Source organism: Hippichthys cyanospilos, chromosome 4 (genome assembly GCF_059441005.1).
Source record: "Hippichthys cyanospilos isolate Australia breed blue-spotted pipefish chromosome 4, RoL_Hcya_1.0, whole genome shotgun sequence".
NCBI classification, from domain to species: domain Eukaryota; kingdom Metazoa; phylum Chordata; class Actinopteri; order Syngnathiformes; family Syngnathidae; genus Hippichthys; species Hippichthys cyanospilos.
In genome coordinates this window covers 20,804,461-20,827,027 of record NC_142372.1, presented here as the reverse complement: position 1 = coordinate 20,827,027, position 22,567 = coordinate 20,804,461, and the positions used below count along the sequence as shown (strand labels likewise).

The 22,567-nt window shown below is 38.4% G+C and overlaps 1 protein-coding gene across 1 annotated transcript in view; it reads right to left on the bottom strand.

Annotated features, from left to right (window-relative positions):
- Window positions 1-20,620, bottom strand: part of glceb (glucuronic acid epimerase b) — a 21,206-nt gene extending 586 nt beyond the window's left edge. The window contains exons 1-6 of the mRNA XM_088412184.1: window positions 20,453-20,620; window positions 10,941-11,024; window positions 9,277-9,797; window positions 7,230-7,475; window positions 1,321-1,613; window positions 1-601 (exon numbers count right to left, since the gene is read on the bottom strand). The exon at window positions 1-601 is cut by the window's left edge and continues 586 nt beyond it. Coding sequence (XP_088268310.1) covers window positions 1-601; window positions 1,321-1,613; window positions 7,230-7,475; window positions 9,277-9,784 — 1,648 coding nt within the window. The 5' untranslated portion in view covers window positions 9,785-9,797; window positions 10,941-11,024; window positions 20,453-20,620. The remainder of the gene's footprint in view (window positions 602-1,320; window positions 1,614-7,229; window positions 7,476-9,276; window positions 9,798-10,940; window positions 11,025-20,452) is intronic.
- Window positions 20,621-22,567: the final 1,947 nt, after the last annotated feature.

Sequence of the window (22,567 nt, the reverse complement as noted above, 5' to 3'; positions counted from 1 at the left end):
GAGCCAAGTTGGGCGCAGTGCCCAACATGAAGTGGCGCAGGTCATAGATGCTCCCCGAGCCGGTGTCAAAGAGCGGCAGCATGGCCTTCAGCGACTCCATGCCGCGGCTGAACAGCTGCCCGGCCTCCTTGCCCAGCTTTTCGCCAGCTGTCTCGCTCAGATCGTAGAGTCCCAGCAGGGAGTAGATGAAGCCGTTGAGGACGAAGGAGCTAGGCGAGGTGGGATACTCTTCATACCAGTCGTATTTGTTCATAAATACCGCCCTGACCCCGTGCTGCGCTGATGGCACCTTGAAGGGTCCAACGGCTTTCAGCGCAGCATTAAGGTAAGCGGGGTCTTTGGTGAGGAGGTAGGCCCTCACAAGCGTGGACATGGCCTGGCCTTGCGCCATTGCCGAGTACCAGCCGGGCTCCAGCGGCCGAAAGCCCTCGCCCAACTTGCGCGTGACCATGATGGGCCAGCCGCCGCGTTCGTCCTGGTTGCGTCGGAGCCAGTCGCTGGCGGCAAAGAAGGCGGCCATGTGGGCCGTGGCGGAGACTGTGACGTTGTCAACGAATCCGCGTCCTCGCAAGAGTAATCGCACTACTCGCTTGGGCATGATCTAAAGGAGAAACACGTTTCTTTAAAGCATGCCTGTCATCTGTTTCAAAACGAGACTGTAGTTGTATTTCAAACATGGATTGCAAATGTGTACATATTTTGCATTTTAATGCAAAATAATATTTTAATCGGACAACAATGTCATCGACCGACTAAATGATTGTAAAGATATGTGATAGTGACTGCCCTATTATCAGAGAACTTGGAAGGACGTGGAATTTCTTGTTATAGAAAGTACATGCGTGTCTCCGTCAGGCTACATGATACTACCGGTATATGGCTAGGTGGACAAAAACAAGAAAACACTTTCATTAAAGTGGATATGTGAAATGCATTTAGTCTTCATGAAGACTTGTAGAGCAACTCCTAAGCAGAGGCACTGCTAACTTTTACCTGTCACAGAAGTTAACATATTCAAATTCTGTGTTGCATTCAATATGATAAAACAAGATAAAACAGTTAATTGCCCTAACCTTTTATTTTACCGAGATGTTTTTTTTAAACTGGTATATGATGGATATAATAAAGGTTTTACGATGGGAACACCTTGACTGTAAAAGGGACTCGTTCTTCCACTACAATTTCCCCCGGGATGGTTTGACTATATAAAAAAAAAAAAAATGGAAGTCAAGGTTTCACTGTATGTTGTATGGCTTCGCTTTGCATAAAGCGCAAATGTATAACTGTAGCTTCGAGAGACAGCGCAAACAAAACACCAACCTTGGTGGCTTTGACAGCCTTAGTGTTAGATAAACCAACACCTTTCCTCAGATCTGTGACAAGGTCACGTGTCAGGGTGCTCCACGCGGTTCGTGGTCCTATGCCGTAGGTGATTTCACGATCTTTGAAGGCGATGAGTTGCGTGTTGGTAACATAGTGGATGGTGAAGGGCGGAGCTTTCTCTGTAGTGTCGAGGATTACAGACAAGCTGCCGTTTGAGGTGAACTTGATGTCCAAGCTGAGGATGAAGTCTTTGGTGTTATCTAGAGGGAGTGACACGGCCTCTGAAGACTCTGCGTAGAGAGAGAGAGAGAGAGCGAGTGATAAAAATGAACAAGCAAGCTAGAAAAAAAGAAAAAAAACAACAACAAAATTTCAAGATATTCCAGATCCAGTATGACAAGAGAGTCTATTCTTAACCCAGTTTGTGTTCTCAATATGAAGCAGGATTTAAAAAAAAAAAAACATTTCATAATAATTAGCATGCTGTGGTAAGAGCACCATTTTTTCCAAGAACATCATCCTTCACAATTGCAATGTGTGTTGCACACATATAGTTGGAAGCTATTTTAGGACGCACAAGACAGATGTGTCATTACATGCTGCACTTAATTAGAAAAAAAAAAAACTTAAAGGAAGAAAGAAGAGGGAGAAATAAAACTACAACACCATGTGGCAAAACAATGGTTGTGTTTTTTTCCTCGATCAGAATTTGCATCTTAGTTTGCCACAAAACACCTCAAAATACTAAATGAATAAATGTAACCGCTTAAAAGTCGGCGAAATGCAAAAGAAAAAAAGACAATTCGAAGAATAAGTAAGAGAATAAGACATTGAAGATGTAAAAGGAGTAAAAATAAAGCACGGAAATAACAATTGACAAGCGCAAAGCTACTTTTTCTCACAGCATACACCAAGATGGTAGAAGAAGGCAAGGACTAGAGACACAAAGGCACATCATGAGGAGAAATGAAGGAGAGAGACAGTCTGGCAGGGGCCTCTGGATGACTCCAGCTCTTTAATGCACTCATAAACCCATTACTTAGAGCAATGCAGAGTAAGTGGATTTGTACTCTGGCCCTGCGATTAGTCTGCCATCAATAAGAGATGGGGAAAGAATACAGACCGGATTTCACCTTTTCTGTTCTTCACTTTACTGTGGTTGTTTAGCAGAAGGTGACAGCCATGTCATGTAGCGAAACTACATTATGTTTACTTTATATTCAACTGAGTGACTGACCATGTTCACAAGAATTTCATAGCAGGGAGAAACGTGTTTTTGCACTGTTCGCATGACAATAAACACCTTGACTTGGAAGTATGAAAAGCCAAAGCCAATCAAACGATCCAAATGACAACAGTCAAAACACACTTTATGCATTCACGGCTGTACAAGACCTATATAGAACAGTGTGACATTATACGAACCATCACTTTTTTTTTTTTTTTTTTTTTTTAAACATACACCCTCTCATTTTCTTCAAATACTAATTTAACCATAAACCTGGGCCCTGTAAAGTCTTACCATGACATCACAGCGCACCAGAGTTTTCCACTGGTTGGAACTCGCTTGGTATGTAATCACGACATACTGTTTTAGCTGTGTTGTTTCGGTGACATAAGACTTTTGGTCAAAAACCAAAAATGCACATTGTGTGTGGCCACGAATGAAAAGTCTTTTGAAGAGCTCTTCATTGTGAACGATGGGACTCAGATCTTTGTAAAGAAGATGACTTACAGCCATATTGTGTAGAATGAATAATCGCGGTTTACTGCCGTTACTTGAAAACAGCATGCACACTACGGTGTCTCAGAGAGAGCATACTTTGGAAGGATACGCCAATCGAGAGTGTGATCGAATAAAAATACAATTCACCATTGGTTTCAGAACACAAAAGTGTGCAATCTACAGAACCTGGGCAACTCACACAACGCTTATACTCCCGAACAGATCGTTGTGTACCGTCGTGAAATTTGTGGACACCCGCCCCCTTCTCCTCCTTTTATTTAAGATTGAGGTACAAATCTTGTATTTCCTCTTTTTATCCATTTTTATTTGAGAATGGCATACAAACTAGAAACTCGCTCAGCTGCACAAAAGACACAAAGTAACAAACTCACAAAATGTGATCTGAAATAAGGTGGCGAAAGTCTTCCCCCTTCGCTTGCCAAAGCTAAAGTAAACATGACAGCCTCCATCTGAGCGGCACTTCCCAAGTATAGATAGCGATTAATCGACCTCTGTATTTCTATTAAAAAAAAAAAAAGTTACTTTGAGAGAACACTTTTTTTTTAACATATTATTGAAATGTGTAGTAGAGTTTGGTTTTAGAAATGAATAATTGTCTGAATATTACACATTTCTCCTTTAAATATTTAAAATATGACACGAATTGCAATGTACAGTGTCACTAATCCGAGTGTTTATTTTATTAGTTCAACACTGCTTTAAAATAAACTAATAAATAAATAAATAAATAAATAAATAAATAAATAGGGGAAAAAAACATACAAGAGCCAGTCTTTTGAAAATCTCTTTTTAGAGAGCAATATTTGGCTGAACAGCTCCCTTTAAAAGAGCCAAAAGTTCTATCACTACTTGGACCCATTTTTGGTTGAACATTTTCAGTCGTGGAATTTTCTGTGCTTTGCTAAAATATATTTCAATATAAAAATAAAAAAATTGTGCCCATTTGTGTAGCTGCAAGTCCTATAATTGCACAATGGTTGGCTCTTTAAAAATGCCACCGCACATTCAAATATTTGTAAGGATGAGCTGGAAATAAAGCAATTTGCTTGAAAGGCTAAAACTGACTCAGTCAAATACATCAGCAAAATGGTGGTGGTTTATTTTACTGTGCACTTGTTCCCCCTTGTTTTGGTTTTTTTTTGGGTTTTTTTTTGCAGGGACAAAAAATGGTGCAGTGGATTTTGAACCATCCACACAACAGCGTGGCAATAAAGGTGCTCACTGAGGACAGTGCAGGAATGTGCACATTGGTTATTATCGGGGGACAGACAATTGATCCACTTGTCAGAGGATTTGAGATGGTGCTCAACACTTGTGCCCTAGATACAGTAAGAACAGATGTAGACTGAGAGAGAAACGGTCATTAGTGGAAGAAAATGTACTTTACATGTATAAGTAAAGATGGGCTTTCTGATACGACAGCAGAATACCGACATCCAAGTATGACTGCAAACGGCAATGCTTAGGCAAGTACAAAAATAGAGAAAAGTGGGTAGAAATCGCTTATCAGTGGTAGAGGGCAGCCTGAAACTTGCAGCTAGACAAGAGAGATAAATGGAGGATTAAGAGTGCTGAGACAAGACTACGGCGTAATGATGAAAATGCCAAGGCAAGAGAGTGATGATTGGGAGTTGAGCCGTAAAGCAAGGGGGGGGGGGGGTCGAGGCTGGCAACTGCAAAGAAATTGTTGATGAGAGGCTGAAAGGCGGAGGGAGGGACGAGAGGAAAATTACAGTGGAGACAGCAGCTCAGTGGAGGAAAACAGCAGGTGCTCTGGACAATCATGACAGCAGCATTTTTCAATTCTGTTATATAGAAGTCACATTTCCCTTCTACTATAGTTTCAACATTCACACCTTACACTGACAAGTAGAGAATGAACAAATTACATACCATGCGTGCACATTAACGTATTTGCGCTAAATGTACACCCTGCACTCTCACTTCTTGAACCAGCTGCTGCCACAGATTTTTCTTTTGCTTTGTTTCTCGACTGCCTTGCAAATTGTTGAAAAATGATGGAAACAGTCCATTTCAGTATCATGGATCAAGTCACTTAAAAATAGTAAGGGGCAATGAATTTTCCAATGAGTTCCAGGTGAAAACCTGGAATAGTTATCAAGGGCCACATTAACATGCTAACCTCAAATTGTGTTCTACGTTAATTCAAGGTGTTTAAATAAAGCATTACATTGTCTTTTTGTTTGATAAGCTGGTACCTGTGTGATGATAATTATGGTATAATTAGATCATAAAAATGTTAAATTTAGCAGTCATTAAAAGTTTACCTCTACTTGGGCTGTAACATGATTGATTTAATAATCGAATAATCTGTTGCTTAATTGTTGAATCGGATGAAAACATTTATCTCCATCTCTATCATCAAATTTCAAATTAACTGTGCAGAGAATGCAGAAACAATTGAATAATAATTCAGTTGTTTATTTCGTTTGTAACGTGTTAGAAAATATTGGCCATAATTTTCCAGGGTTAAAAGAGTTGTTTTTAAACACAAAGTCAGGTCTGCTTACAGGGAAGACTCCAGAATGTGTTGCAATAAAATTCTGAGGATTTGGACAATTCAAAAATAAATAAAGAAAGAAATAAATAAAAAGGGAGGGGGGGGGGGGCAAGTAAATTATTAATCAATTTTCAAAACCTATTGAATTTCATATTGATTAGATGCCAATGAATCAATTAATTGTAGTGACTAACATTTACACAAGTTTTTAAACAAATTTCACAAAAATGGTTCACAGTCAGGTCTTTCTATAAATTGCCAATGTGCTAATATTTTGAACTATAACCATCATGTTAGGTGAGATATAACCTAGCACAGAGGTGGGCAAACCTTTTGACTCAAGGCCAAAAAGACTTCTAACGTTTGACAAAAGGGCTGGATCAGGAGCTGATGGATGGAGTGTTTGGATAATCTACTGCATAAGAAAGAAAATGTGGGATATATAAAAAAACAAAACATGTGCTTTCAATGAAATAGAAAATCAACAAAGGCATTAACAACAAATGTATTCAACTCCCATGTATACAACTATTTTGTTGTTTAAAATCCTGGAAATTAAATGAACAAAATACATTTTTTTTTATTGCTAAGAGTTACGATTTTAGAGCAGTGATAGCTCTCGTATTCTTCAGGATATTAACATTTTCACTCTCCTCCTGACTGATCATTTTTTCATGTTCGGTGGGCTGGATTATAAATCTTGACGGGCCACCTATGGCCCCCGGGCCATAGTTTGCCCATGGCCGATCTAGCATGAAGTGGCCAACAGGCTGTTTATGTTTTGACTTTTGGTCTTTTCTTTGAAAAGATATTAGCTTGAGATGCATACTTTTTTTCTACTTTTGATTATAAGAGAACAGTTAAAGGCAGAAAGGAGAATCTATGCTTACATTGTGTAGATTCAGTGTATATTGACCACAATATTATGTAGGTAAAAATAGCTGTCAGCGAATGACCAAGTCTGCTTACGACAACAAACATTTACACTATTATAATAAGGACAGTATAAACAAACACTGGCACAAGAAGCACTGCATATACATTATGATATAATGTAAACAACCACACACAAATACATCACCTTCAGGTCAATTTGACATCAATTGACATTGATGCTGCTGCTTGGCAGGGATCCAGTTGATGTCTTTTCATGTCACTGTCACTCAAAGTGTTAATTTAATGCTTTCAAGCACTGCCGTGTCCATGACGAAGGAACACATAAACTAATCATAGTGAGTGAAACATCTGTGGGGTATTCAGTCACTAAAAGCACCATTGAGTTTGAGGGAATATGGAACACAATAATGTTCCTGGTATAATCATTTTTTTTAATAAAGAAAAATAAAATAGAACTTTAAGGCTTCTAATCAGGTGTAAACTCAAGATTAAGAATACACCATTATAGTTCACCAAATGCACGATATTATCTGCAACAGATATAATACCATGGCACTACAATATTTGAAAAATATTGTCTGCAGTGGGGTCATTGCCAACTGCTGCAGTCTGATGCAACAGCACACGTAAAAATGATGTTGTCCTGAGGGTCTAACTCATATCAAACCTCCTACAGCCGCAGCTAACAAGTGATAAATTCCTTCCCCCAAGGGCACCTGGGCTGGTGAAATCCTTACATACCTGGAGCGCTGAACTGGCGAACTGAGGAAGCGCGGCTCTTGTCCTGGACACGGCTGAGGCTGCAGCCCTTCGGCACACTCCATGTTGCCGAGCTGGCTCGGCTATCTCTCTCCTCGGCTGTATCGTAGACCACCAGGTGGGGAGGACGCTCTGTTAGGTTTTTGCTGTAATGACTCAATCCATACTGGGCTATCTGGATGGCATAGAAGTAGCCCTGAGGACCCCACTGAGTGGACAGAGGAACACCTGTTCAAGGACAAAATGTTCAGAAAATACAGGGGGATATTCTGATCTTATTTTAGGTCCCCTGCCCCCCCAAAAAACAACAATAAGCCTGACTAAAGACAAATCACACAAAATAAGCACCTTGCACACTGTCAAGATAATTTAAAAGATAATTACATTTCACAGTTTTCGGCGTCCCTCTTGTGCAATAACAAATTTGAAGATTATTGTAATGGAAAAAAAGCATGAGACCTCATCTTTGAATTTGGATTTGCACATAAGGAATGACGACAACTGTGAAATCTTTGTCTCCAATTTAATTTTTGATGTGTTTGATGGGCCATAAACTCCAAAATGAAAGAGATCAAGATAGCTGAGGAGAACGGAGGATTCCATCATTTGCTTTCATTGTCAATACGGAAGGATTGGCTGAATGTTTTTGAAATATCAAAAACATTTTACATGCCCAATGTCGAAGATGGCGTTCTATTTTATTGTTGTTTTTCAAACCCTCAACAACAAAAATCTGAATTTCTGTCATTTTAGAAATGCAACGGAATGTAAAACAGTGATATAGTATTTTTCAGCCATTGCACAGCAGTCACATGATGCATCATTCGCTCCGGAATGCATGCAGTGCAGGGAAAACAAACATTTAGGCTTCAATTTTTTGTGGCTCAGACAGCTTTGTTTTGTTTAAATATGGCTCATTCTACAAGCTGGGTTTCCAACCCTTGACATGGACTCTCTCCTTTCTGCCTTTTTCCATTCTTTTATAAACAGCAGTCAAAAAAAGTAGGTTTACAAAACTCAGTCATTTCTCTCAATGGACTCTCAAACTATGATAATTTCATATCGAAAATGTGGTATTGTCATCATCTACTGCTGCTAGTGCATCAGTAATTGTTTCCAAATGAAGACATCAACAGTAGAGCAGAATCAAATACATGACAGTACTTCCTGATGAATCCTCATTGAAAAAAAAAAAAAAAAAGTTGGCTGTGAACGTGTTAACAGTATGAATAATTTAAAACACGGGTGTCATTTTTTGAACTTGAGCACATCTCCCCCAAAACATCTGTGTATAGGCCTATTAGGGGCCTAACTGTTGCAGTTACCTCAGACCATCAATCACTTTCATACTGAAACCATGTGTGAGCCAACACACAGTTAAGGAATAATGTTACTGCTAGGTCTATTTATCTCTGATAATTGAAAGCATTAAATTGCTGATATCATGGTCACTTGCCAAAGAAAATAATTAAAATGATTGATTAAATGATGATGAAAATTCATACATTTTTTAGGAAAAATAAAATATTTTACTCACGCTAATTCTTCTATTCTGTTCTCCACTGAAAAATCATGTTCTAATTGAAACACGTCAGTGTACCAGGCAGTGCATCTAGTGCTCCCACATCTCAGTGCCCCCCCCATTCTTTTTTTCCCCCCCCGAATCGTATATAAAGCGCAACCTCCCCTTTCCATTATAACTAAACGAGCCAAGTACAGCATGCACTGTGGCTTCCTCTGTTACTGTCATTGTTAAATACTGATGCTAAAATCCCACAACACTGTGTAATAAAACTAAGCTTTTATGCTTCTACTTGGTGACATCTTTATAGACTGGGATTATTGTCGTTTGCAGACCTTCGACGATGAGAGAAGGAAAATATTATCTTTGTTCATTGATATCCCGATCAGCTGAAAATCATGAGAACAACTCTTAGGCTCAAATGGAATGATGAATGAACAACTGCAAAGTCATGCACAGACCTGCAATAAAACAAAATCAAAAGTATACCTCTACAGGAAGGCTTACCTTCCACTCCACTTATGCATTTCACTCGGTCACGGACCTCCACATTGTATCCCTCAAATGACATAAAAACTCCATTTGGGTGGTATGGCTCCCGCTGCGCGTAAACCTTTGAGTAACTGTGCTGAAACTCAAAGCGATCATAGCCGTCATATTGCACCACTTTTCCATAAACCTCAAAGTATTTTTCCATCCAACTGAAAGGCATATAGATCTCGCCACCTTCACGTCTGCCTTTGATTGTGGATTCATCATTGATCAGACAGTCGATTTCCTCATACTTGCTTCCACCAACAACAGGTGGGGGCTCAGGAGGTTGCGGGGGGTGTTGTTGGCTGCTGAAGCTAGCATCCCCCTCCTTGGGACTTGGTGCTGCCAAAGCAGCTCGAGGCAAAAAATGTAGGGAGGTTTTACTAGAGCAGCGATTCCACAGCAATACAGTGATGAGTGTGAAAAGGGCGCAGATGACAATGAGGGTCTTATAGTTGACTCGTGCAGCCAGGCAACGCATGGTCACAACTCTCCTATAAGAAAAAAGAAAAGAAAAAAGTATTCAATAAAATGTAATAACTTTTTGGAGTCCACAAACCAAATCTTTATTTAAGGGCTTCACGCATGCAAACCAATCAATGTATTCTGTTACAAATTGAAACAAAACACTATAACTTAAATGAATTAGGAGAAGTAGCTGTCAAAATGCATGAAAAAGAATCATTCTGAATTTAGAGCAATGATCAATATAGTAAAAAGGACATTTACTCTGCTCTGTTCAATAGAACAGATCAATAGTAAAATTCAACATTATATTTAAAACAAACTGACTTGGTTCTGAGAGGAAAAATCTATCTGAATGAAGTCTTTCTTCAGCATATTACACAGATGATGAAAAATAAATAAATTAATTAATTACAAAATGCATCCGTCCATCAACCCACTTCCTGAATTACATATGCTTATTGGGCCAAAGTTATGCAGGGGCTGACGTTGGGGCTTTTAAAACCTGAATATAGTTTCACTGACCACATCCAAGCCTGATTATCTCTAGGCATGTTCAGTCAAAAGAAAAATCTGGCAAATAGAACATGTGTGACAAAATGCTGTGAGCCAAAAGATTAAAAAAAATCCCATGGTATGATACAAAAAAGATCAGGACCAGCGGAAAAAAAGGAAAGAGTTGCAAAGCTATTACTTAAGCTTTCTCAACAAATCATGGAACAGTAGTGAAGCTTTTTAGCAGTGGTTGCCCAGAAAAAGTGCCTTAAAGACACAAGGAAGTCCACTGTATTCATTTTTTTAACCTTTATTTAACCAGGGCAAAATCCATTGCGCTTTACATCTCTTTTGCAAGGATGTCCTGGACAAGAGTTTACAGAAAGCAGACTTGAACAGCGAGATCAAATTTGACAAAACTTCAGAAGAGTGAGAAATCGGAAAACAATTATAAGAAAAAATCTAAATAATACTAATAATGGTAATAATGATGACATTAAAATTGTTAGCAAAAGCAGGACTGACCACAGCAATAAAAGCTGTAATATCAGTCGTCCATTCACTACAAGAACGTTTTTGTTTAGGGGAATTTAGGGTGCAAAATTACAGAATCATTAATGTGTAAGTCAAGACAAAAATTGTCTTTATAACAATATGCAATGACTACAATGGCTCACCTGTTTTCTGGGTTCGGTAAAGCGGAGCCTCTGGACACTGTGATGTCATTTTCAGTTGGCAGCAAATGGCAAAATGGTCACCTCCTGCAAGGATGAAAATTTGGTAAATTTAGCTACTTCATTCATGCAAAGCAAATAATATTATTCCAATTTGTTTAGACAAGTGAGGGCATAAGAGAACACATAATTGTAAAGAAAATGTTTGACTTTCCCGGTGCAAATGTTTCAAGGAAATGTAAAACACTAGAGGATATTAGAAGGAATTAACGGAGAACTTCAACGTAGGCATCGTGGAGCATGATTTGGAGGGGAGGGGGCGGGGGGGTCATCCAACATTTTCAGTAAAAAGGGACATTTCTGCTGATTAAAAACAAGTCAAATGCCTTACAAAAGGAATGGAAGCTGTGGACATTTAAGAAAAACATAAGCAAGACCTTTTTTTTAAAAATAAATAAAACAAATAACACATAGTTGTGTGTGACTGAGTGAAAAAGCTGTGGGTCGTGACCGAAAGAACAAGATCCTGTATACAAGCAGCCGAAATGATTTCCCTGGATGCTAGGTGTTCCGGGCATGTCCCACATCCGGGCATGTCCCACCTGGAATGGGGTCCGAAGAGGACATAGTCAGAGAGGTGGACAAAGCTCTCTTGAGCAAGTCCACTCTGCGGACTGTGATGTGAGGACTCGCCGGTAAAAATAAAAGAAAATAATATCCTACGCAATGTTCATCCATCCGTTTTATGAACCACTCCAGCTGTGAGAAACAAAACATGTATTTTCGAAACCTTGTTACTTCATGGAAAAGGCCACAGACTACTTTGGAATATTAAGCAGCTCACACTGTTGAGATTCCAAAATAATTTTGACAGAGGGCAAAAAGCTTCAAAGATGCATCTAGGTATATAATGCTCTGTCTGGGGCAAATGTGACAATGAAAATATAAAGACAAAGAACAAAAGGCTTGTGGTGGAGCAGGGCCAAAGAGGTGATTTTTTTCCTCTCAAAAGTCTGCATAAGCAAAAATAAAGCTCTATTCCTCTAAAAAAGTTGCTCTTAGAAAGCCAACACCAGAGTGAGTGACTGAGTAACTGGAGTCTTCTTTTTTATTAAAGAAAGTGGTGCACAGACAGTATTTCTTTATAGTTTTTCCACTTTAAGTCAACAAATATGTTTGTGCACTTAGGAAATTCAGAAAGTGAAAATGTGTCCTCCTATGATTTTCTTCGCATAATAGGACATAATCTGCAGATAATAAATCCGCAGGCCAATTTATCCTTTGGTCCTTAATAATACATCATATCTCATATAACCATATCGTCCAGCCTTGAGTGACGTCTTACATTCTGCTAATCTCTACTTCCAGTGAGGCCTCTTAACTCTCTACAGCAATTTTCCTTTCCTTGTCATTCATACCCATAAACACAATTTACAGTGATTCCCCAAATATAAGAATAGGGCGCACCCTTTATTGGGGTCAAATTCTGGTATTTTCTGTAACATGTATATGACGCACCAATACTTCAGCAACAATGTAAAAACTATAGCAAAACAGAATAAATCTCATCTTCCAAAAATCTTCATGTTTTGTTGTTGAGGGTTAAGGTGGTTAGGGTAGTGCGGCTTTTGTTTGGGGGATTGCAGTATTTCTCCAAATAATTCATAACCTGGGTATAACACTGAACAAATGTTGTGCATTTTGTTCTGTTAAAAAAAAAAAAAAAAAAAAAAAACTTAAATTGAATGAAACTTTGAAGAGTTTTGTTATTAATCTCTTAATTTTCTATATGGCACATAAATGACTAGTAAAATTGTAGTAAACTAATCTGTGTTAATATGAACAAATATGTATATTAGTATCATTATCTATGTATCAAATAAGTAATTATGTATCTGACACTAGTAAAACAAATGATTATCTAACAGTCATCATTCCCTGTGATTGACTGGCATTCTGTTCAGCATGTACCCCACCTCTAGGCCATCTAGAATAGCTGAGCCAAGTTGATCCCAAACAGGTAGTAGAAAATGGATAACTTCAATATCAGCCAGAATATTGCATGAGTTGTGATCAAAAATATTTCATAAATTATATTTTTCTGCCTATTACACACCATGCAAAAAAAGGTTTAAAACTGGCATCCTTTAGAGTTTAGATGCACAAGCAAACTAGACAAAAGTGACAATTCCAAAATAGAACCCTCTTTTGACTGAAGGACCAGCTACTTTCAGCTTTGCACATGGATGTAAGATATACATAGTGCACAAGTGGCAGTAAATTGTCTACTTTTGCATGCCCGGTCAATTCCATTGTCACTTAATGAGTCTCTTGGGCCAAGGTCACGATTTCCTTCATAAAAGAGGGAAAATTTGCAAAATTTTCATTTGCAATCCAAATCAAGCATGAATGTCAGATGTGTAAAAATGGTGTCAGGCAAGCAAAGAAGAGAGCGCTTCAAAGCTCCTAATTACAGAACTCTTGTCAGCTTCTTGAAGTGAGGGACATCCATTATTATTTCAGTATTGAATTGCGGACGGTTTCAGGTCTTTCTCGACCTGCAGTATACTGTGGGGACCAAGGAGTAATCGTACCTCTGGAGAGGTCAGAAAATGATAGAAGCATTTTTGACCCAACAACAGTCTCACTAAGTTTTAAGTAGATTTTTAAAAAGGTGAACTACTCACGATAGGGGTTAACACTGGAAGTTGGAGGATTATTTTTCCTACTTTGGGCGCTACTGTACTTATTTGATACATGGTTTGGGAAGAAAGTCAAGCCAGTCGTAGCACTGTTACGCGTAATGGTAACACGGCGCCAACATGGCAACAGTAATATAGGGACATCGGTGGCTTTAAACACCTTCATTTTTAAATTGTTTGTGGCAGTGCATGGCGGCGAAGTCTGATAGTTGGAGACCTGTTTATATCGCCGCCAAATAGCCTTTGGGTGTGACTGAGAATGTGGATGGTTGTTTGTCTCTGTGTGCCTTGCGCATTGGCTGGCAACGAGTGTCACCTGCACACTGCCCGAAGACCACTGAGATGGACACCAGCAAGCCAATGACCCTAGTTTGGCTAAGCGGCCACAGATGATGGATGGATGGATGGATGGATGGATGGATGGATGGATGGATGGATGGATGGATGGATGGACGGACAACAATGGCTCGCTGTAACAGTGGTTCAACAAAAAGGAAACATTTGAATCCTTTGTACATGTGATGCAGCTCAAATTATCGTTGCAAATAAATAATATTTAAAAATCAATAAGCAAATGTATATAGTAATATAGTGCTCTTGTTCCCAATTGAAGGGTATCAATAAAGTTAATTCATCTTAAGGTGCTTTTCAATTAGTTCATCTATGGTATGATAAAATTCATAGTTGGATCATTGTTTCATTTCATACCCATGGAAGTAGTGCAAGGGGAAATAATAAACAAAAGGATGTACTCTAAACTAAATGCAGCCAAGCCACACAGTTAGCATTTGTATAATGCAGAGACAAATGAAATGTCACACCCCACCCACCAACACAAGTCAAAGCAAAACCTGTGAGAAAAACCAGCTATACCACATTGCATTATCAGTGAGCAAGAATCCACTAGACCAAGCATGGATACAAAAACAATTAGGCATGTGCTGCGCAAATGTTAGGACATGTTTTAGAATCCTTGTCCTTAGGGCAACTCAACAACCGAGGAATGTCTGCGTTGGAGTTTGATCTAGTTATGAACCATCCATGCCAAAAACGGTTCCATTCACAAATTAAATGGGAGAAAGTATTGCTCAGGTTGTAGGAAATGTCATCTTCCAACCCACAGCTTGTGGTTTTGATCCTGAGCCTGTGTCAAAGTGTACTTGAGCAAAATACTCCTGAGCCAATAGTTGCTCCAAGTATGCGAATGACTAAATGTGAAAGGGTTCATGAATCTTGAAGGTAAATCAGCAAGTGAAGGCTCAAACCCTAATTATATTCAACTAATTTAACGTTACTGCAACATGACTATATGCAAAAATTAGGTCACCACTAACATTACAGTTTGAAAAACATTTTTAAACAACCAGGACACATACAACAAGACTACACAAAAGATACAAAAACATATTTTTACAAAGGGGCAGAGTGGATCAAGAATGAGCTACCGCAATGATGTTGAAGACCTTCAGAATGGCACAGTGACATACTGGACATGTACTGAATGCAGATCAGCCATTAGGTTATGGAAATTTTTGCAATAAAGCTTGATTTATAGTAGTTCAAGTGACATAAATTGTGTGTGTATTTTTGATAGAAATCACTACAGGGGGTCAGCTCGTCAGGAATGAGAAACTGTCTGATGACAAACGACAAATGACGAAAAACCTAAAACAAGAAGACAAACTTAACTTTAGATGGAAAGTGATTTTTCACCCATCATTGTATTTGTCGGAGGTGGGCAGTGCATTGGGACCAACAGACTGTCTGTCAGTCTATCACTGACAGACTCTCATTCCATCACTGACAGACAAGCGTTTTGCAGATGAACAAAGAATGAGGAGAAACCAAAAAAAAAAGACAACCTAAGGCTCGCCAGTGTTTGAATACATAGATGAAAGGACTCATCTAATATTTAAAAATAACAGAGCAGTCTAATAAATTACTTTCCGAATTGGGGTGACTCCTCCCGTAATGAAACACGTGCCTGTATCATCATACCATAACATCAGTGCATGGTGTCTGATCACATTATATTTTATGTGAACGCACTGACTTTTGCTTTATGAAACCAATTTGATTTTCATAAGCGATAGATGTCAAAATCATTGTCATCACATCATGACAAGTGAACAACATGTTAACCCTCTCAGGCCCAAATGATCTTTAGTATGTTTATTTTTATTTATTTTTTACTTCCGAGTAAAAAAGGGCTCATAAAATATTAATGCTGAATAAATAGGGCAGGGGTGTTAATAATTTTAGCTCAGGGGCTGGAGGAGACAATCCTCAAACAGGCTGGGAAGGTAAAATAATGCTATATATCTTAAACATCTTTAACAGTTTATCAATTATATGTCAATTGTTTCTATGTGCGCCAACCTGGTCCAAATTCTTTGCTAATAGCGGGGGTCAACTGTAAAAATATTGTTTTAAAAAAAACATTTTAAATAATGAAGATAAATAAAAACTTTCCATTTTGGTCCCCTACGAACCACATATTTTCATATAGAACACTTAAGATGAGCTAAAAATAAATACAATAAAACACAATCCAGAGGAAGGAAAACGCCCCAATCAAAATCTTTGATTATCCGAATTCTTAGCAAGGAGTGCTGTGAACTGCAACAAAATTAAGTGCTATAGTGTCTCATTTTGGACATTGGGCGGCACCCGCGTAATGATCTACATGACAAAATATGCTAAAAAACTCACACGAAGTCATGACAGTCACGTCAACTAAATTGGCACTATGTGATAACTGACGTGCTGTAATTTAAAATGAAATACAAGACTGATTGTTTAAAATACAACAGGGTCCAACTGAATGTCCGGCAAAGGCCCAGATAGCGATCTTTAACCTTTGTAAATGTGTTTGTGGTGATCGAAAGATTTTACCTGCACTGAGCAGAGACTGACAAAACTAGATGCTAATGCCAACGTGAATGTTCCATTGTCTGTCACTGAAGCAATGAGCAAACTGTTTTGACACAACCATTTCAAATGGTCTCTTTCACTTATAGGTTGCAGTGCTGATCTGGGCATTGCTTATAAAAGTAAGATTTTTATTGAACATTTGTTCGGTGTTGTCAAGCACGAATAAGCCCGGGGAAGAGGACTGAGAGAGAGTTGTTATGGAGCGCTAGCGTGAGTTGTAGCTGACAGCAGCTCGGGACGACACACTTCTTAAGGTTTTTTTCTATTTTTCTTCCGATAAAAGGAGCGATCAAACAGAATCGCGACAGTGAATTCTTTAACACATGCAAGGGCATTACAGTATTATAGACAGCAGACTAATGGTTCTGGTCCTATTCATATTCTTCAGTGCTTCACAAAATCATTGGGGATTATCATTTCATTGTTGCAAATCTGCAACATTTGCATTGAGAGATTATGCATGAAGAGATTTTTGTGTCAGTCTTTTTCGATATAATACGAATGAAGGAGCCACCCGTGCAATGCAAATGTAATGCAAAGTAGTGTCTGTGAAAAAATGGCTGTTGACCAGTATTTGCAAATTACTGTATGAGATACAGGTTGAGAAAATGGCAAATAGAAGATATTACCCCAGGTTGTAAACTCAGCAAAACTTTGGTTTTTACCCAGACTTGATCATTGTTTTATGTGACCATGACTGCATGACTTGGGGAGCAATGACTTTCCAGTTGCAGAGAATGCAAAAAGCTGCGAGCGCCAACAAATGATGAATGACGGACCAGAAAAAAACATGTAAAATGCCCACCACTAGAAATCACATTTAAATAGAAAAAAATAGATGGCATAAAATATCTCCATATTAAAATCTGGCCTTATTCAAATGATGATTTACAATAAGGCCAAGATGAGAACGCCTAAAACAGGGGTGCCCAATACGTCGATCGCGATCTACCGGTCGATCGCGAAGGTACTGTGGGTCGATCGCATGGCATTAAAACGTAGACGTCAGCCTATGATCCGTCTTCACTCTGAAATTTGTTACTTTATTGGCATATGGGGGGAGGTCGGTCTGACCAATCTGACCTTTTCTGACAGAGGGGTCACTGCACATGCGCACATAACGGCGCGTTCTCGCAAGCTAGTGAGTTAGCCTCTAATTTATTTATTCTAAACGTAAGGATATAAAAATGAGTGAGGGAGCTGGACCAAGTAAAAAGCCAAAAACGTACCATTTCCATACGGAATGGGAGGTGGACTTTTTCTTCACTATGTCATTTTCAAAGTGCGTTTGCCTCATCTGCCAGTCTGTCATCGCTATACCGAAAAAGGGAAATGTGGAGCGGCATTTTCGGACTGTTCATAAAAACTACGATACTGACTTCCCTCCGAAAAGCGAGCTGAGAAGGAGAAAGGTGAAAGAACTAAAATCCCAGTTGTCTGGACAGCAGTCATTTTTCTCACAGCTAACTTCAAAAGCAAAGGCAGCCACCGAAGCTTCGTTTCGGGTGAGTCACTTAATCGTTAAGAACAAGAAATCCTTCCAAGACGGAGAAATGGTAATAGAGGCATTTGTTGAAGCAGCTGACTCGCTGTTCAAAGACTTTAAAAACAGAGTTGTATTGAGCAATATGGATTCATGTAGTTATGCAAGGTACACCAACATATATGGTTCATATAAAGAATTCTCAATATTTTTATAAATAAATATATGTTTTGCAAATTTATAGTAGGTAGATCATTTTGACTTGGTCATTTTATAAGTAGCTCGCATGCTGGAAAAGTGTGTGCACCCCTGGCCTAAAACATTCAGATTTAATCCACTCTATCATTAAAAGTTTGACATCATAAAAAAAAAATAATAATAATAATAGTAAATAATTCACTGATTAGTGACATGCCAAATTCACAAACAAATACATTTTTAAAAAAACAAAGCAAATTTGGGGCATTTGATCAGGATTTCAAACTGCAGATTCTAGTACCATTCGTCCATGAACGAGTTCCTAATACCCTTCCTAATCACGTGGATTAGTTGCAAAATTTTCAATTTCAGAACTGCTTACAAAAGATTCATTTTATAAATATTATAAATATTTGATATGCTAATTCTTTTCTTTTCAATTATTATTCTGACTTTTATTATTTTACTATGCAAAAACAAGACCTTCCTCCAAATTGACCACGTTGAAAATGCAAAAACATATCATATGATTAATTTACTGCTTTGGCCTGTAAATTGTGTAGTCTCTAAAAGTAGGAGGGAGGATATGTGACCCTGTACACAAATTTGTCTGTAGTTGGGTGCAAAGTAATGCCTGCAGGTGATCAATTTTTGTGATCAATTAGTGAGAGCACACACACACACACACTCAAATAAAAAGTCATGTTTAATGTGTTTGGCATGAAATAACCAAATAATAATTAGAAGTAATTGGTGTAAATACAACCAATGGATTCAAAACCACAATAGCTATGTTATCTTAAAAAAATAAATAAAGATAACAGTGGTTGGTGTTTCAACTCTCACCTCAATGTATATTGTATGGAGTTTGCATTGCCCTCCAATCCAGGCTCTGCCTATGTTCAACAAATATGCACGGTAGGTTACCAAAAGGTGTGTTATTTTTCCATAGGTGTACACTCACTAGTGACCAGTCTACCCCACATCTCGCCCAAAGCCAGCTGACTGATGTATTCCAGCTCACTTGTACAGGGACCCTGAGATTTGCACTTAAAACTACAAATGTACAAATACTAACACATACAAATGTATACTATGTTCAAGCTTTCCTATGAAACAACAGTTTGAATTTATTTAGAAAGAAATTACCAGCGTTAGGGTTAATGTCGACACAACAGAGCCTTTACACGAAAAAAAAAAAACAATTAGTGAATGCTGACAACTACAGTACTTTTGAAATAATTTTACACAAATGACTCAGTACAGCTTGGTTATACTCAGCAATGATTTTACCGTCCTACTGTTCAATTATTGTCAGAAAAGTGCATACACATACACAGTTTACATATAATATAGCCTACACTTTGCAAAAACAGCATTATATTTTTGAATGACTAAACACACAGACTCTAACGTTCCGCGTTTTGCTATTGTTTAATTAAACTGACTTTTCAGACGTAAAAGATTATTTCTTGTATGTATGGTTAGCTATGGTTTCAATATTAAGTAGTAGATAAAGGTAAAAAAAAAAAAACCGTGGAACCCCGGTTAATGACAAATTATGTGTTGAATGACGCGCAGCTGGTTGTTTCACCTCAGCTTCCAATGACCAGACAGCTTCGGATAAGGAAGCCGTTTGTTATTTCCTTTCATTTCGTGCATTTTGCAAAGAGATGGAATCAGGATGATTACGATGAGAAGAGATTAACACGGCAACAGCTAAACCCATGCATAATGTGTGCATTCAGACTGAGAATAAGAAGGGTAAATAAGTTCACGTAGTTGTTGCCAACTAGTGTTGTGCCTCCTTGCTTGCCGCCTCACAACAATAGCAAACCCAAAAACTATTATCGCACAACTGTACAATAAATCCTTCATCAAGTGAACCAGTTTATATTAGGCAGCCGTGTCGTTAGCATGCAAGCTAATGGTGGTTTCATATGCCAGGGAGGACGATGAGCTTTGAAGTTACTGCATTCTTTTTCTAATTCCGTTACCGCAAGCCGAATTGCTCGATGCTGTTACACACACGAGATGACAAAGTGATTTAAAAAAAAGAATGTGTTTTGGAAGGAGACAAATGCGATATATTTTTTTTTTCCTCTGTTGCTTTTGGTGTCGTTAATATAAGTGATCGGCTAGCTGTGAAAGAGTATTTAAAAAAAAAAGCCAAAATTAGGTATCGTTAGCGACCTTACCTGCAGCATTAGAGGTGATTAACGGCGAAGAGATGATCTTGCTCGGCCACGACGACAGTAGTTGTTGTCGCCTGTATGTGAGTTAGAAAGATTCCTACTATTCCCTTGGAAGAATCAACTAGGGAGGACAAATAGAACGCACCGCCTCCAAGCACAACACAGCGACTGAACCGGGTGACAGCACAGTGAAGAGCACTTGGTTGCAGAAGCTGCAAGGATTTTTGATATCGCGAGATGAAACGACAACTCCACGAACCAATCAAAATGGCACGTTTCTTTGCCAACTCCATGTGCACAAGGAGACCCATATGAAAGCCATTAATATCTTTGGAACCACATCTTTGAATTTGATGTACATAGGACTTAGGAAAAAGAAAATCTCATAGTATAGTTCCACACTCAATATTCCAAGTGATGTGATTTTTTTCCAGGTATAAAATAAACCAAATATTCCCATTATATACATAAATTACTAGCGATGATAAACTCAATGGAAGACTCCATTCCGATGCCAATGAGAGATTAGCATCATTTTAGGGGGTAATATTCCTTCAAATATTGAATGTACACACACCAACACTATGAAATAAAATATCCATATGTAAGATAACACTACTCAAAAGCACAAATTCTTCAATCTGTGAAAAAAAAATGTTTTCATCGCAATTTCCATTTTCTATACAGCCCCTCACTACTGTGTGTGTGCGTATATATATATATATATATATATATATATATATATATATATATATATATATATATATATATATATATATATATATATATATATATATATATATATATATATATATATATATATATATATATATAAATCGGCTCTGGCATTTTTACATAGACCCGTGTGTTAGACACCAGCTAGCCAGCCCGTTGGCCTGTACGCATGGATGTGTAAAACCAAATTATTATAAAATTTGCATCCACCAATAAATCTTGATCACCCCTAACAACCATGTATCTCTGCCATTTATATGATTGGTTCAGTTTGGTTGCTGTAAATTGTAGTTCTTTCATTTGCTGGTTTCTCACTCTTGTCCATTGCATATTAGGCAATGTAACCAGATGCTAAGTGCGCCGTGGGCGCTAAAACTCAGTTGAAAATTCACCTTCATTTAACCATCAATTTTCTGTAGTGGTTTATCCTTACTTAGGTTTTTGTCTTGCTGGTGCCTATCCCAGCAGTCTTTGGGCAGTGGACGGGGGACACCCTGGACTGGTTGCCTGCCAATCGCACATGGAGAAAAACGACCATTCACACTAACACCTTGGTGCAATTTGGAGCATCCAATACAACTACCATGCATGTTTTTGAAACGTGACTGTGGTGGACTCACGGGTGCACGGGGAGAACATGCAAACTACAGACAGGAAGGTGGAGGGAGCTGGAATTGAAACCAGGACCTCTGAGCTGTGAGGCAGATGTGCGAACCACGACTGAAGTGGACTCACGGGTGCACGGGGAGAACATGCAAACTACAGACAGGAAGGTGGAGGGAGCTGGAATTGAAACCAGGACCTCTGAGCTGTGAGGCAGATGTGCGAACCACTCTTCCACCTTGCCACCCCATTTACTTTCAATATACTGTAAATATACCCAAACTGAGTATTTCAACACCATAAATGTTGAGTCAGAAGGGAATGAGTTAGAGGACCAAGTGGTAAATGAAATCATCATTCCTGCATAGGCAGTGGCTGATGTGTGGCTATGTGTCACCTGCATTTCATCCATTAACTCTGAAGTGAATGGTTTTGTCGCTGTTAGGTTTTTTTTTTTAATGTGTTATTTCGGGAGAGGCACTTTAAAATGGTTGGTGACGAAATGAAATTATTTCGATTAAGCATAATTTGAAATCATCTAAGTTTTACTTTTAAAATGTCATATTTAAGGGCAGCAACAAACACGTCACATACAATACTATATAATATTGAACTAAGAGTTAAGTCAACAATGTCAGCCTCATTTGTTGTGTAGAAAAATGAAAAAAAAAGAGTATAAACCTAAAGATGCTCAGAAGATACAAATGTCTCTGTTTCTGTTAGTATTTACCCTTAACTTTAATAAAATATTTGCATTGTGTCCTTTTTGTTGATTTTTCT